Below are 15204 nucleotides of genomic sequence, written 5' to 3' on the forward strand. Positions count from 1 at the left end.
GTTTTCTGGTTGTTCCCTGATGCACAAAAATTGTGATTCTCAAGTAGGAATCATGTTGTTGTTTTTTTTTCCCCATCAGGTACTGTCAATGGGAAATACTGCTGCCCTCAGCTTTTCATCAACCATCGTTGTTTCTCAGGCCCTTACCTGAACAAAGGAAGAATCGCAGAGCTACCTCAATCTGTTGGACCTGGCAAATGTGTGCTGGTTCTTAAAGAGGTATTGTTTTTTATGATTTTATGTGGGTTATTTGTATACATTGATAAAATCATTGATGGGCAGCTAGGTGGCACAGTGGATAAAGCACCAAGCCCTAGACTCAGGAGGACTTGAGTTCAAATCTGGCCTCAAATACTTGATACTTACTAGCTGTGTGACCCTGAACAAGTCACATAACCCTCATTGCCCTGCAAAAAAAACCCAAAACATATTGATACCATTGATGGAATTTGAGGACAAAAACCTGAGGGATTAGGGGAATAGTCCCAGTTATTGATAGTATTGTCTTTCATTTGTGAAAATTAAAATTCTGTCATTTATCATCAGTATTTACAAAGACTTATGAGCAGTTCATGTTCTTAAAAATATGCATATATAAAAACTCCTTTGGTTTGAGGATTCAGTGGTTACTTACAAAATCTGTCACTTTTCCCTACCCTGTTTCATTAGATTTCCCCCACACGCACTGTTGGGTATTCTGATGGCTTTAATCCCAAAGGAGCCACTCCTTTCCTGATGTAGGCACACCAGATTGTTCATTCCACAGCTATCTTCTCTACTCCCCTGCCAAGGCTCCACAACTATGCATCATTCGGGACCCAGAAAACAAAGTATCGACAAACACTTAGTGTAGGTGATACAATATAATAACTATAATATATTATTGTATTGTCATTTTTCTATTAGAAGATGTCATTGCTGATAAAGACTCCATCTTAATTCTGCTGGTACAGATTTGGGTCATACTCAGAACCACAATAGCAATTACCCTAGTCAGTCTCTTTACCTTTTTGGAAGGATGTAACTGTCATTGTTGAGCCAAGAAATGAATGTTGGCTCCATTCTCAGCTGAATATCCATAGCAGAGAGCCAGAGGATTGAAGTCTGCCATTACTGTAGCGTGTTTTCTCCTCAGTCTTGATGGGTTTTCTGAACTCATATGTTTACTCCTTCTGGCCTGTTATGTCGTATATTTTTCTGTTTCTCCCTCCTTTCTTCCGCAAGAGAAGGCATTTCCTGCAACAGTTTCCCCTTGTGATTCTTAGATTTCCTCAAATGAACATATCTTAAAATAAAATGATACTTCTCCCAACCCACTTATCCCCCAACCTGTCTTGTTCCTTCCTTTCAATAAAAGATACTCCCTTTTCTGAAACTTACTTCATTTGCCAGGTTCAGTGATGTCTTTGAGTTTAAATGTGCCCCCTTGCATTAAGATTTCTAATTCACTTTGTTAACTTTATTTTGTACATTTCTGTTAGACTTCTTCTGTTGACTCTTCTCTTCTAGGATAACAGAGACAGTAGCCTTGAGTGCCTGAGCTAATGTGGTATAGTGAAAAGAAGTGACTGACTTGGTGTCAGGAAGACCTGGGTTCAATTTTCACTTACTGATCCTAGATAAGGGACTTAAACCTCCATTTGCCTCAGTTTCCTTATCCATGAAATGAGAAGGTTAAATTTGATGACCTCTAAGGTTCCTTCCAGCTCAAAATCTATGATTCTTTCTTGGATAGCTTCATCTGGGCATGCCTACTATCATTCTTCCTGCATTGTAACAACTCTTTGGGTAGCTAACCTGGTGGCTATATGTAAGCTTCATTTGTTCCCCCTTTCTCCTTGTCTTAAAGCCTTTTTGAATTGTGGGACTCCAGACAAAATGTATCTTTTAACCAGTTGTTGTCAGTCATATTTCATCCCTGGCCATGAGATACCATCCCACAATTCAGAAATCCATATCTCATTCTTGGCCACTTATTACTTTCTTTCATCAGCTGTACACTTCATAATTTCTGCTTTCTCTTTTGAAGTCCATGACTGATTAGAAACAAAAATGAAAACCACCCAATGCCTTCCTCAAGGTTCCTAATACTCAGCTTTTGGCAATATAAATGGTCAGCACACAAAGGACCAGAGGTAAGTCATGGTCATCAGTTTTTGGAAGTGCCTGGTTGCCTCCTAAAACAGGAATTCAGAAGACAACAGACTGACTTCATTCTTAGTAATGTCAGGTTTACAGAAGGCAGCCTCCATACCCACTTATGACCAGGGAGCCGCCAACCCCCACTATTGCAGTCTGATCCCTTTAACTCTTCTTCTTCTTCTTGAGGTATTGTGAGCTCCTTTTTCTATATTTCTCTCCTCAGTTCAGGTATTCTCCCCTGTATCAGATTTTTCTGCCTTCCCCTCTTCCAACACAACTCTGTTCCTCAGCTTCCTCAGATCCTTTTTATTCTTTGTTTCTATCTTATTTCAGTTTGCCATTTCTTTCTTTGGCTCATTTTACAGATGAGGAATCTGGGACAAATAGGGTTAAGTGATTTGTCTAGACTCACACAGTGTCAGGTCAGATTTGAACTCAGGTCCTTCTGACTCCAGGGCTGAACTCTTTCCACCACAGAGGTATAGGGTTGGCTAGCTGACCTTTTAAAAATCTCTTCCAACTTTATGATTCTTTGTTATTCTGCCTCTTTGCAGGTGAGCTTATTTCATGCAGAGGTAGATTGATTAATAGGAATTACAGTTCAATGTTTGGACTTTTCTTACAGTTATTCTTTTGTTGTTTCCCTAAACATCAGGGTTCTCTCTTAAGCAGAGGGACAGCAATGTTCCTCTTCATTTGTGACAAGTATTGAATAGTGATCCTTTTGTAGTTAATTTCTCTCATGGCACAAAAAATTAAGCTTTAACACATGAAATGAGGCAGCAGCAAAATGAAACCATCCCCCCCTTTTTATCCCCTTAAATTTTTCAGGGAAGGGAAATGCAAGATGTTTATCCTATTGTTTCATACAAGTTGGCAGTCGGAGGTTCTGCCCAGATGAGGTGGAAAGTAGATTCAATTGCTGAGTGCTCTCCCTAACCATTAGCCATTTGAGGTAGGAAAGCAAATGGGATATGTGATATGATGCCTTGATTAACAATATCCATGTAGTTTGCCATGGGACCACCAACCCAGAAGAAATTAAGCTGAGCCAAAAAGATATCAGATTGTGGGCACAAGGAAGAATTTTAATAAAAATTTAAAATGAGATCCTCACTAGTTATTGCCTTCCTGAAAGTTACTGCTACTCAGTGCCCATAGGCACATCTTTGTTATGACACTGTGTGTGGGGGCGTATGTGGGTGCATTGAAAACGCCTGGGAAAATATGTTGAACTAATGGATTTTTCAAGGCTGTTTCTGAGTGAATTGTCTTCCAGTTGTTGAAATAAGATATTCAGATATCTGTCAGGTACGTTGGCCAACAGGGCAGCCTAAGGTTAAGCCCATTCTACGCTTGGATTGTTTGACTTTTATTAAATGATTTTTTTAAGTCAAAACTAGTTAGTTATTCTTAATCAGAAAGCTCATGGTGTGATAGGTGACAGTGGCCAAATTTCAAACCAGGCCTGAGCGGTTTGCTGATGATAGAACTAGTTTTCTGCTGATGTTTACAAAGTGCATGAGGCAGGGGAAGATTGCAAGCTCTTCAGTTCCATAAGTGTAAGAAAAATATAAGTTATGCCAAACCAATATTTATGCTAATGCTTTTTCCCTTAGCACCAGTGCCTCTGTGTATGTGTGTGTGTGTGTGTGTGTGTGTGTTTAACATTTAACATTGAAAAGGTAATTGAAGAAAAGGCAGAGCATCTCTACTTTTTTTAATTTAATTTTTTTAAATTTTGCATCTCTACTTCTTTAAGCAGTCAGTGGTATCAGAAATACATGTCTAAAAGTTTGCAGAGGTGGGTTGAGGGGAACAGGTGTGGAGCATTGGATTTAACATCTTTTTTAAAATATGTTAATCAGTTTGGATGGTTTTTTTTCTCTTCCTCTGTAAAAAAAAAATTATTTGTCACAACTGATAACTCTTTTGAAGGGAATGGTTACAACGGAAATCACAGTGATGTAAAAGCAAAGGGTATCAACACATTTAGGAAATTCATAATGCTAAATGACACCTCATTTCTCAACAACCTAAAGGAACAAAGGTGGTGTTAGTGTTTGAATAAGGAGGAGTTTTTCTTTGGATAGGTAGAACCTAGAGTGAGAGAGGAGACCTTACATAATTAATTATTGTGTGCTCACTGTGTGTTAGGCTCTGGGAATAGAAATAAAAAGAATGAGATAATCTCAACTGGAAAGGATTCTCTATTATAATAGAGGAGATAGCAAGCATGTATATAAATATAAAGTGAATATAGTCATTTGGGAAATCTTTGAAGCCATGATACAAAAGGATAGGAATCAGTGAAGTCAAGGATGAATTAGAGTAGGGAGAGACTTTTGAGGGAAGACCAAACAGAAGGCTATTGCAATAGTGCAGGTTTGAAGTGATGAGGGCCTGCATTAGGTTTATCAGAAGGAGGAAGGGGAAAATGTTTCAACAACAGGACTTGGTAAACCCAGATTGGGATTTCTGGGGTAACAGGAGTTAAGGATGACACCTAGGCTAACAAGCCTGGGTGACTGGGAGGTGGGTGGTACACTCAGTAGTAATAGGAAACTTTGGAACAGGGGAAGGTTTTTGGAAGAAAGATAATGAATTCGGGTTTGGTCATGTTGAGTTTGAGATGCCTATGGAACATACAGTTTGAGATGTCCAAAAGGCAAGTTGATTGTGTAGTTCAAGGGAGAGATTAGGACTGGGTGTATAGATTTTGTTTTTTGTTTTTTGGGGGTTTTTTGGTGAGGCAATTGGGGTTAAGTGACTTGCCCAGGGTCACACAGCTAGTACGTGTCAAATGTCTGAGGCCAGATTCGAACTCAGGTCCTCCTGAATCCAGGGTCAGTGCTCTATCCACTGCGCCACCTAGCTGCCCCATGGGTGTATAGATTTTAACATACATAAGGAAAAGAGAAGAGGACTTGGGAAAGAGCCTTGGATGGAACCCATTCTCAGTGGGTATGTCTTGTGACATGGCTAAAGATCTGGCCAAGGAGATCGAAAAGCAGGAATCAGATACACGGGAAGAGGACCAGGAAAGAGCAATGTCAGGAAAACCTAGATAGGAGAGACTGCCTAGGAAGGGAAGAGAATCAATACTATCAAATACTGCTGAACGATCATCAAGGATCAAGACCGAGAAGACCATTAGATCTAGGAGATAACGATGAGCTTGGAAGCCAGATTGCATCATTTTCACGAGTGAGAAGAAAGGAAACAGAGGCTTTGATTGTGGATGGCTTTCTCAAAGAGTTTAGATGAAATGACTTAGGATGATAGTAGTAGAGTAGGATCAAGTCAGTGCTTTTTGAGGTTCAGGGAGATATGGGGGTGTTTTTTAGGAATCATGGAAGGAGAATCTTAGGAGCAATGGGGAACAAGGAATGCTAGGGCCCCCTCACTGGGATCAGTGAGCACAGAATCCGAAAGAAAATGTTGCCAAGGAAGAGAGAAGCAATGTCATCAAGATTTATCCAGGTCTCAGTCAGACCCAGAAGATGGAAGGAATGAGAAAGGAAGAAGTTTGTGTCTATTGCTACCTGGTCAAGGAATGCAAAATTATAGACATAATTAGTTAAACAGTCATGAACATTTAAGAGATGGTGAAAAAAATGAATGGGGGGGAGAGAGAGGGGGAGAAAGAATTCAGGCTAGAGCTGGGGCCAGGTGCTGCAAGATGTAATATTTCATAAACTGGTGAAATCATTGCCATGACAGGGAGATGCTGCTAACCATGAGGATGGTTTTGAAGGCAGTGCAGTTTTCTCTGTATGCATTCTTCCCACTTTCGTGCAAAGAGAAGGAGACTGTGAGGTTCAGTTTGACGCTGTAGCTGCTTATGCCTGTGTGTGTTGTACTGGTATGGGTGTGGGTGTATGTGTTAGAGGAGCAGGGAGGAGTAATAGGTCACAAAAGGAGAAATTTGAGGTGTGGGGACTGAGTCACCACTCATACTGAATCATTGCATCTTCTTCTTCCCCTTCAACATCTCCATTACTTTGAAAGGACTAAATTCTTGGCATTATTTCCCACCTGTATATTAGCCATGGGTCTATGACCCTCCCCTCAACTCAGCCAACTCCAGTTGCCTCCTGGAGAAAATATAAATTCAAATGTTTAGCTTTTTAAGATGTTTGTAATCTGATCTCAACTTATTTCCCAGATTTATTGAATACGCCCCCTCCCACACGCTGGGATTCACCTAAGTGGACTTTCTCCCCGTGCCTCCCACACAGAGGTTCAACTTTGGCCTCCATGCCTTTGTCTTGGCCATCCGCCATACTTGGAATACTCTCTTGCTTACCTCTTCTTTTAAGATGCAAGTCAAGCATTATCTTCTGTATAAAGTCTTTCCTTATTTATCACCCTTTTCTATGCCCTCTCTCCCAAACTAAATCGTATTTAACAACTTTGTATTTATTCTCTTTATTTTAATCTGTATATACTTATATATTTACTTATCAGCTCATTTGTGAGAACTTAAACTCCTCAAACAAAGAGATTGTTTCATTCTTCCTGTTTGTATACCCAGCACCTGACACAGTACTTGGCACACAGCACACACTTAGTAAATGCCTGTTGATTAATTGATTTACTTTACAACCCTGAGTGGCAATTTTGGAAGGCAAGTTGTGCTAAAATAAATCATCTGGGTTGTGAGAGACATTAGATGCTAGTGTTTCCATGATATCTTATCTGCAGTAGGTCCTGGCATTACAACTGTACATAATCGAATAAAAATGCCTCCTTCCTAAGTACAGCCTTTATTGAGCAACCTTTCAGCCCATTACCAACCTGACTCTTAGGATTTGTTAGTGATCACAATCCATCATCACAGCTCTTCTCTCTAGCTTTCTTGGGATAATAGAATATTAGCAAGTCTGCAAAACGTTGCCCTCTAGTAATTATCTCTGGATTTGAGATGGTTCCAATAAGTATGACAAATATAAGCCAGTCAAGTGGATTATGATTTCCAACAACACAGCGGAGGATTGAAATATTGCCCATCCACACCATCTGAAGTGGAAAGAGAGGGAGCAGACAGGCTGTCACTGAGGATTCCAGGCCTATTGCTACCCTTCTTTGCTTCACTGACATGTGAAATAGGTTTGAGCTGGAGGCTCCAATGAAATCTCAACTTGTTACACTGCACTGAAGCTTTATTTGGTTTCCATGCCTTAGAATTCTGCATTGAATGGAGTGCCCGCTAACCTCCTTCCTACCTTTGTTGCTCTTCAGGTGAGAGGATTCTTTGTTAGTGGTGTTATTTTCTATACACTGGAATGAGGCTGCCCCCCAAAATGGTTTAATGACCAGAGGTAGATCTTCCTCCTTGAATAATTGACTGTATCTACTTACTTCTCATTCTTGACTTCTTGGTCAGTGGGATATTTTATCCCGATTAAGTTTTCCCTATGTTCATTATACTTTTTGATTTACCAGCCGGGAACTTTGCTGCATCCTATGAACCCCTCCTTCATTGCATATGGGGCAGCTTTTATTGGCTTCCTTTCATAACATTTTTTAGAGAAGAATTAGCAAGTTTTGATGACAAAGAATGCAAGAGGGAAAAGGGTAGCTCTCAACCTTTGCAGTTTACATGTGGATGTATAGAACATTCTAATTTTGAAGACTTGAAATGAACTAATTTTGATGAAGATCTTGATTTGCCATATGACAGGTGAACTCCCAACACCTGTCACTCTCCATATCCTGGTGTTACTTAATCATTGCTTACACAGGAGTAACCTCCTTCTTGCTCAACCCTTGCAATCATTCACCCCTATTCTCCCCAACTCCACCCTTCCTTGTGTCACACTTCATCTCTTCTCACTGGGCCCTCTGGAATTTCATGATGAACCAACATCCTATTATTTACAAAGACATGGCTTTTCCCAGGTAATGCTGAAGTTTTGGTTGTTTCTCTAGCACTGACTCGATGTTCCTTCTCTCATACCTCAATCCACTGGTCCCCAAGAAAGAGTCAAAATGTTCCTTCCTCCCCACTGCCCCTTTGTAAACATCTTCAACAACCTCCCTGCCTTTGAAATTTACTCAACTAAGACTTTTCACCCTTTACACAGAGAGTACTTGCCCCCAGCTTATTCTCCTCTTTTACTCAACGGGTTCAGCACCAACTACTGCTCTTATACTAGGGGACAGCATCCTCTCTAGTTAATATTCTTTCAAGCGTCTTAATCTCTCGGTTCTTCATGGATGTTCTCACCATAGATTTGACCATTTAGATACAACTGTTCCACTTCCTTGATCAATAACTGACATTTTTTATCTGATCGCAATTTCTTATTATTCTATCACTCTTTATACCTCACCACACTTAATCTTATTCTTCACCCACATCATGGTCCCCTGATTCCTCCACCTTTCAGTCCTTTCTTGGGTGATTACCCCTGTTCCAACTGCACCTTCATCCTTTCCAAATCTCAGCCTTTTAGTTAACCCAATCAATCCCATAATGCGCCCTCCTTGAATCCTTTGACCTTTTGTCATACTCATCTCTTGCCAAACCCCAACCTTGGGTCACTCCCATCATCTGTTTGCTCTGCTCCTATTCACAGGCTGCTCGTGCGACCATGCTGACCTAGTACACTTCACATTTGTGTTGTCTGATCCCTACTTGACCCTCGGTGCAGCAAGGAAAACGTTTTATTCCTCTCTAAATGATTCCCTGCCTTGCTGTAGATACTTCTAAACCTCTTCTCTTCTCAAATCTCCTAGAATTCCCCCTAATCCCATCTTTTCAGCTGAGTTCCTTGCTTCTTATTTCACTGAGAAAATTGAACCCATCAGCTCTAAGTTCCTTATTCTTTTTTCTTTTATGTCAAAGCCCCTTGACATGATTTCCTGCTCTCTCATTTCCTCTAGCCTCTTAAAATCAGATTACCTTTTCCTTGCCAAGGCCAGCTTCTCCACATGTGAGCTTGATCTCATTGAGCTTCCCATCCCTTCCATGAGATTACAGCCTTAATTATCTGCTCTCTCGACTTCTTTTGAATCTTCAGCCTATCTCTTTCACTGATTCCTTCTCTCCTGTCTTCAGACATTCTCAAGTTGCTCCCATCCCTCAGCCTTCACTACCCTTTACAGTGACTTCAAGCTTTCATCCTTTTCTCAACCAAACTTCTGGAAAAAAAACTGTCTGCACTCACTGCTTCTACTTCATCTTTTCTTAGTCCTCCCTCAGCTACTTTGTAGGTTGGTTTCTCATGTCATCCCTTTACTGAAACTGCTCTCTCTCAATTTACCAAAGGTCTCTTAATGGCCACTGCTGATGGTCTCGTCATCTTACCAGCTGTATTTGCTACTGTTGACTATCCATTTAGAGACCTTCCTGTCTTACTCCTCAGATTCCTACCCCTACCCTACTCTGGGTGTTTCTCCTGAGCCCTCTTTTTTTCTCTACACTCTACTGTTAATACGGTAAGCATGAAAATCCATGCAGATGACTCATAGATCTATATATCCCTCTCTCTTCTCTCCTGAATTTTGGTCTCACATCTCCAATGACCTGTTATACATGTCAAACTGGATATGTGGCAGACATCTCAAACTAGCAAGGATGTTTCGTTTTTGTTCGTTTGTGTATCCCTGGCAGCTAGCAGGCATGTAATAAATGCTTGTTAATTGAAGGGATTGATTTGTACCAAGTGTAAAGACCATGAACGTTTAGAGTCAAAAGAGACCATCTCAGATTACTGGGATCAGGATCAGTTTTGATAAATAGGTGGCTTACCACATGATCCTTGAAGGATGGGTGGGTAGAAATTTGACTAGGAGAGGTAGTTACAAAATTCATCTACTAACTATTCTCAAAAATCAAATAAAAATATTTTCAAGGTGCCACTCCCCAAAAAGAAACATCCTAAAACGTGTGAATTGTAACAGTGATTTTAATATTTATTAAATGTTAATAGTGAGCCTGTCATTGCATTAGGTCCTGCTATCACAATGTTCCCTGGATTTTCACAGAGCAAGGGAATCTTCCAGTTTAAAAAAAATGAACAAAGTCACTCTTCAAAGTCAAATTGATCTTTTACTTTGCTTACTTCATTTTCTCATCTGTCCTTATACCTCATGCCTCTTCTTGACTTCATTGGGAATTGTGTATTCACGAAGGAGGAGACCACCATCATATGGTACATTTTACTCTGCTCTTTTCCCAGGAGAAACATTTTTTTCAAGCATTGTCAGTTTTCCTCAGTGTTCATCTGTATATGAATGAGACTAAAAGATAATGTCATTGCAAGAGGATGTTCCTAATATGATAATAGAATCCTACTGGGGGGGGGTGGCAGCGAAGGAAATAAATAGCCTTCCAAAGTAGAGGAGATTTTGTTCAAATGCCTTTCAAATGATGTTTTTTTCAAAGGAAACTTTTTTTTTTTTTGGAAAATCCTAGTACTCAATTGGAAGTAAATTACCAAAATAAAGACTATGCTTTTGGAACTCTGTAAGAATGAATTTGCTGAGCTTCTGAAGCACTTTATAACCCTACCCAGTGAATCTTCCATAAACTCACAAAAATGCAATTCACTGTAGGCTCCCCCATTTATGAAGAAATTCGTAATTAAAACAGGACAGGCTGGTAGAGCTTTAGGGGAAGTCAGACTCGTCGTTCCTTTTTTGACAAAATAGAACATACAAACCAGATGAAATCTGGTTGATCTTGGTAGGAATCTGAAGAGAAGAAAGCTTTTTGTTATGCTTGGTTTGCAGGCAATGTTCAGTTGCCATATTTAGGAACCCTTAGCTGACTGAGAAACAGAAGAAAGGACCCTGACAGGAATCTAGAGAGAGGCGACTAAATGCTGCATCCCTACTGTTTCCTTCCAGACCCTGCAGAAGAGAAAACCCTCAGTGGCTCCGTTGATTAAAAAAAAATACAGCATCAAACTAGTTGAACCTCTATATATTTGCTTGAAGTCAGAAGATTTCAAGACCCAAAAACCTTGATTTACTACTTGGTTTATCTACTAAGAAAACTAGAATCAGCTTGTGAAAATCATTTATTAAGAGTAGGAATTTGGGGGGTATGTATTTATATGTATTTTTTTAGCATGTAGCAAAGTACCTGGCACATAGTAGGTGCTTATTAGGTGTTTATTGATACAATGATTTGAAGTAAGAAATATTTTTGTATTTTTTACCTTTCATGAAAGAAATATTCCTCTATAATAAGATATATTAAAAAAAAACACTTGGTTATCAAAAATATCCAAATCATATTGTGATGTACAAGCAAGAGTTCCTGTGTTGCTTAGAAAAAATCCTATAATAAGTCAGGTAAGGATCAGCAACAAAATTAAAATTTAGTTCATTTTGCTTGATGTTTCAGGCAGGTGGACATTGGGCAGAGGCAGGTGACAATCTTGAGGTAGTCATGTTGCATTTAAAAATTTTAGTTTGTTTCATAATACCTAGAATTAGCATTTTAAAGTGATTTCTAAAGGACAGTCATTTGTAAATATTTCAGTTAAATTATAAAGGCAGCATGATAAAGTTTTGGGCTAAATTTGATTCCCTTTATTATTATAAGCCTCCTACAGGGCAGTCAGGTAGATCAAGCACCAGCCCTGGCTTCAGGAGGACCCAAGTTCAAATCTGGCCTCAGACACTTGACACTTACTAGGTGTGTGACCCTGGGCAAGTCACTTAACCCTCATTGCCCTGCAAATATATGTGTGTGTGTGTGTGTGTGTGTGTGTGTGTGTGTGTGTATGTATATATGTGTATATGTATATATATGTTTCCTAAAAACTTTTAAAATATAGAAGAGAGAGTATGAATGAAAAGGAAGGATCAAGCTAATCTTCACTGATTTCATTTGATGATGATATAAATATAGCACTTGAAGTTTCTAAATCACTGTGAATAGGTAGGTATAGCACATAGTACCTTCATTTTCCAGATAAGGAAACTGAGGCCCAGAGGAGTGAAGTAATTTGCCCATGGTTGCAAAAAAGTTGAACCCATGTCTATATGACTCTGGGTTTGATCCTTGTCTCTCTTTTTGATATTATTATTTTTAAAAACACTAAATATGTCTTAAAAAGTAAATCTTTAATGTCTTGGTATGACTTAAGAATTCTTAACTAATCTTTATAAGGAATTTTTAAAATCTAGCTGTACTTAGTGTAATTGTAGACAGTATTTCTTGCATTCCAACCACATAAAGCAGTTTTACAAAAGAAGAGAAATAATGTGATTGTACAGCCAGAAAAAACAATAAGTTCCACCCCAAACAACACTATTGATACTTCTATGAGGGATGTTGTAAGGAATTGTTGAACTGAAGTTGGTATAGCTAGTAAAACAAGCAGTTTGCTACCACATCTTTTCCTTCCTTCATTCAAAATTTTCTCATTAACCTGCTGGGGGCAGCTAGGTGGTGCAGTAGATAGAGCACTGGCCCTGAAGTTGGGAGGACCTGAGTTCAAAACTCACATCAGACATTTACAAGCTACATGATCCTGGGCAAGTCACTTTAATTCCAATTGCCTCAAACATGTGGGGCCCTCTCCAGTCATCCTAATGTGTATCTTGCCACTACACCCAGATGGCTCTGGAGCAGAGAGTGAGGTTTGTGACCTTGCACAGCCTTCCCTCTCTTAAATCCAATTCACGGCAAGTCATGATATCACCCCCTGATGTCATGGTCCTCCTTGAGAATGAAGGACAAACAACAACAACCATGTACCTAATATTCCATAAACCACAATAGAATACTGCAATAGAATTTGAAGGTGTATTTATTGATATTTTTTCTTGGTCTGGGGAGACATTGTTAGGGACAATAGGGATATGATTAATGTAATTAATGAGTTAGGAAACAGGTCACAAAAAAAGAAAATCCAGTGAAGGTTACTACTTTTAGTAAATACATCAAGAATTACTACTTCCAGGCAAAATTTGGTATCCTTTTTTTTTTTTTTTTTTTTTTTTTTGGTGGGAGATGGTGTCTTTCATCCTCTTTCAGGGGTTATGTGAAGGCTTGTGATAGCCACAGGCCACTGGGACCAGGGTATGGAATTACCAAAAAAGAAAGACATGGAGTAGCTAAAGTCATATTATGTATGAGAAACAAGTTGGAGAACAGCCTGAAGCCAAGTGAATATGATGGAGTAGTAGGTTATAGTAGAATGTGGGACATTGACACTTCAAAATTTGGATGTGGTCAGGGCAGAGAGAAATAATATTAAAAGGGAATGATAATGTTACTTGGATTGAAATTACTTTCTCCAAAAGAAGGTAGGAAAATGCTGCATTTTAATATATTCATCTAAAGGGAAATATTTATAATCAATACATGAAATATCTATAAAGCATCGTGAGCACAGACCTCAGTATGAGATATTTAATGGCTAAGTTATACCCAATCATTTGACCTGACATTTATAATAAATAAATCAAAGGGTTTGCCCATTGTTTGCAATACTTTTGTATATGATGGTAAGGGCAGGGTGGAGTATACGTGAATTTAAGTTTGCATATATTCCAAGTATTTTATTGTAGAAACAAAAATGCTACACGTTTTATGTTAGAGGAACTATGAAAAAATACACTCAGTTATGAGTGTATGTAGTAATGCATATATAATCTAGATAGAAATAATTTACTATATAATAAGTGATAGCTCTACAAGATGTGAACTCACCTTATTAATTTATTCATTACATTTCAAAATCAGTTAACTTGTGAATTTATAGTGGTTAAGTCCTTTTGAACCAAATCACACTCCCATATAACATGTAAACTAGATTCAAATAAGTGGATAATACATAAATCATATTCATTAAGATGTTAATGAAGTATCTGATATATGTATCTTTACAGATGGAGGATATAGTCTGAAATGAATTTGTGGTGTTTTTAAAATTAAAAGTATCCACCTTTCTCATGCAAAAAATTGATACCACTACTGCCACTTCCTTTGAAGAGGGGGATGGAATACTTTAAAAAACCCTAAAACTCCAATAACAAATAGGCAAATAAAAAATAAGAGAAACAGCTTAAGCATTCATACCCATTCAATTATTTTTAAATGATCAAAGCAATTCTTTTACAATTAAAAATATTATGGTTCTTAACATTTGTGTGTCATGGACCCCTTTTTCAGAATAATATGTTTTAAGTGTGTAAAATAAAATACATAGGAATACAAAGGAAGGCAATTATATTGCAATATCATCATCAAAATATATTTAAAAAAACAAAACAAGTTCATGGATATGAGGTTAAGATGCCCTGCTTCAGAGCAAATGAATCACCTGAAGTACCAGGAACAATGGAAATGAAACTAGAAATACACAAGGATATCTTAAGGACATACTCAAAGGGATACTTCAATGAAATTATACAGCAGTTTTTTATATTAAAAAAAATAAGACCAAATTTTTAAAAAAGGATTTTTTTTGTTCACACAATTAAGTGGAAATTTAAAGTTAAAGAATATGAGTAAATAATGAAAAAGTGAGAAGGTGGTTAGGTACTACAGTGCACAGAGTGCTAGATTTGCCTGCCAAAAACACTGACTAGCTTTGTGACCCTGGGTAAGTGTGTCTGTCTCTTTCTCCCTATTCAAATGAGCTGATATATGCAAAGTGTTGTGTAAATGTTAGCTACTATTATTTTATTCTTATTAGTGTGAATTTTATCATAGAAAATCCTTCCAATCCATAAGGCAATAGATTTATTGTAATAGAAAACTATAATTGTATATAATGAAGAACAGATAGAAAATATGAACTCAAAAATCATTGAATTATTCAGGTTATATCCATATACATCAAAATACCTGGAAGTGAGATCATGTTAAAATAACAGAATTATGGATGTCATTGTTGGAATGGATGAGAATTGTTGGAAGGAGAGAAGGATCTGGGTACTATATTTCAGGAAATTATCCAAGAAAATTTCCCAGAATTAAATAGCATGCACAGCACCCCAATAAGGAAGAATCCATATAGATAGAGAGATTGACAGACAGACAGACACACAGATAGATTAAACTTCAGTGCTACAACAGTAAAGAAAAAT

At 38.2% G+C, this 15204-nt stretch overlaps 1 protein-coding gene across 4 annotated transcripts in view; it reads left to right on the forward strand.

Annotated features, from left to right (window-relative positions):
- The window catches only part of SFMBT2 (Scm like with four mbt domains 2), a 317891-nt gene that overhangs the window by 261841 nt on the left and 40846 nt on the right, over positions 1-15204 (forward strand). For all 4 annotated transcript variants that reach the window (XM_043967955.1, XM_043967957.1, XM_043967958.1 and 1 more), the window contains exon 15: positions 80-219. In XM_043967955.1, coding sequence (XP_043823890.1) covers positions 80-219 — 140 coding nt within the window. The remainder of the gene's footprint in view (positions 1-79; positions 220-15204) is intronic.

This window comes from Dromiciops gliroides, chromosome 5 (genome assembly GCF_019393635.1).
Source record: "Dromiciops gliroides isolate mDroGli1 chromosome 5, mDroGli1.pri, whole genome shotgun sequence".
NCBI lineage: Eukaryota > Metazoa > Chordata > Mammalia > Microbiotheria > Microbiotheriidae > Dromiciops > Dromiciops gliroides.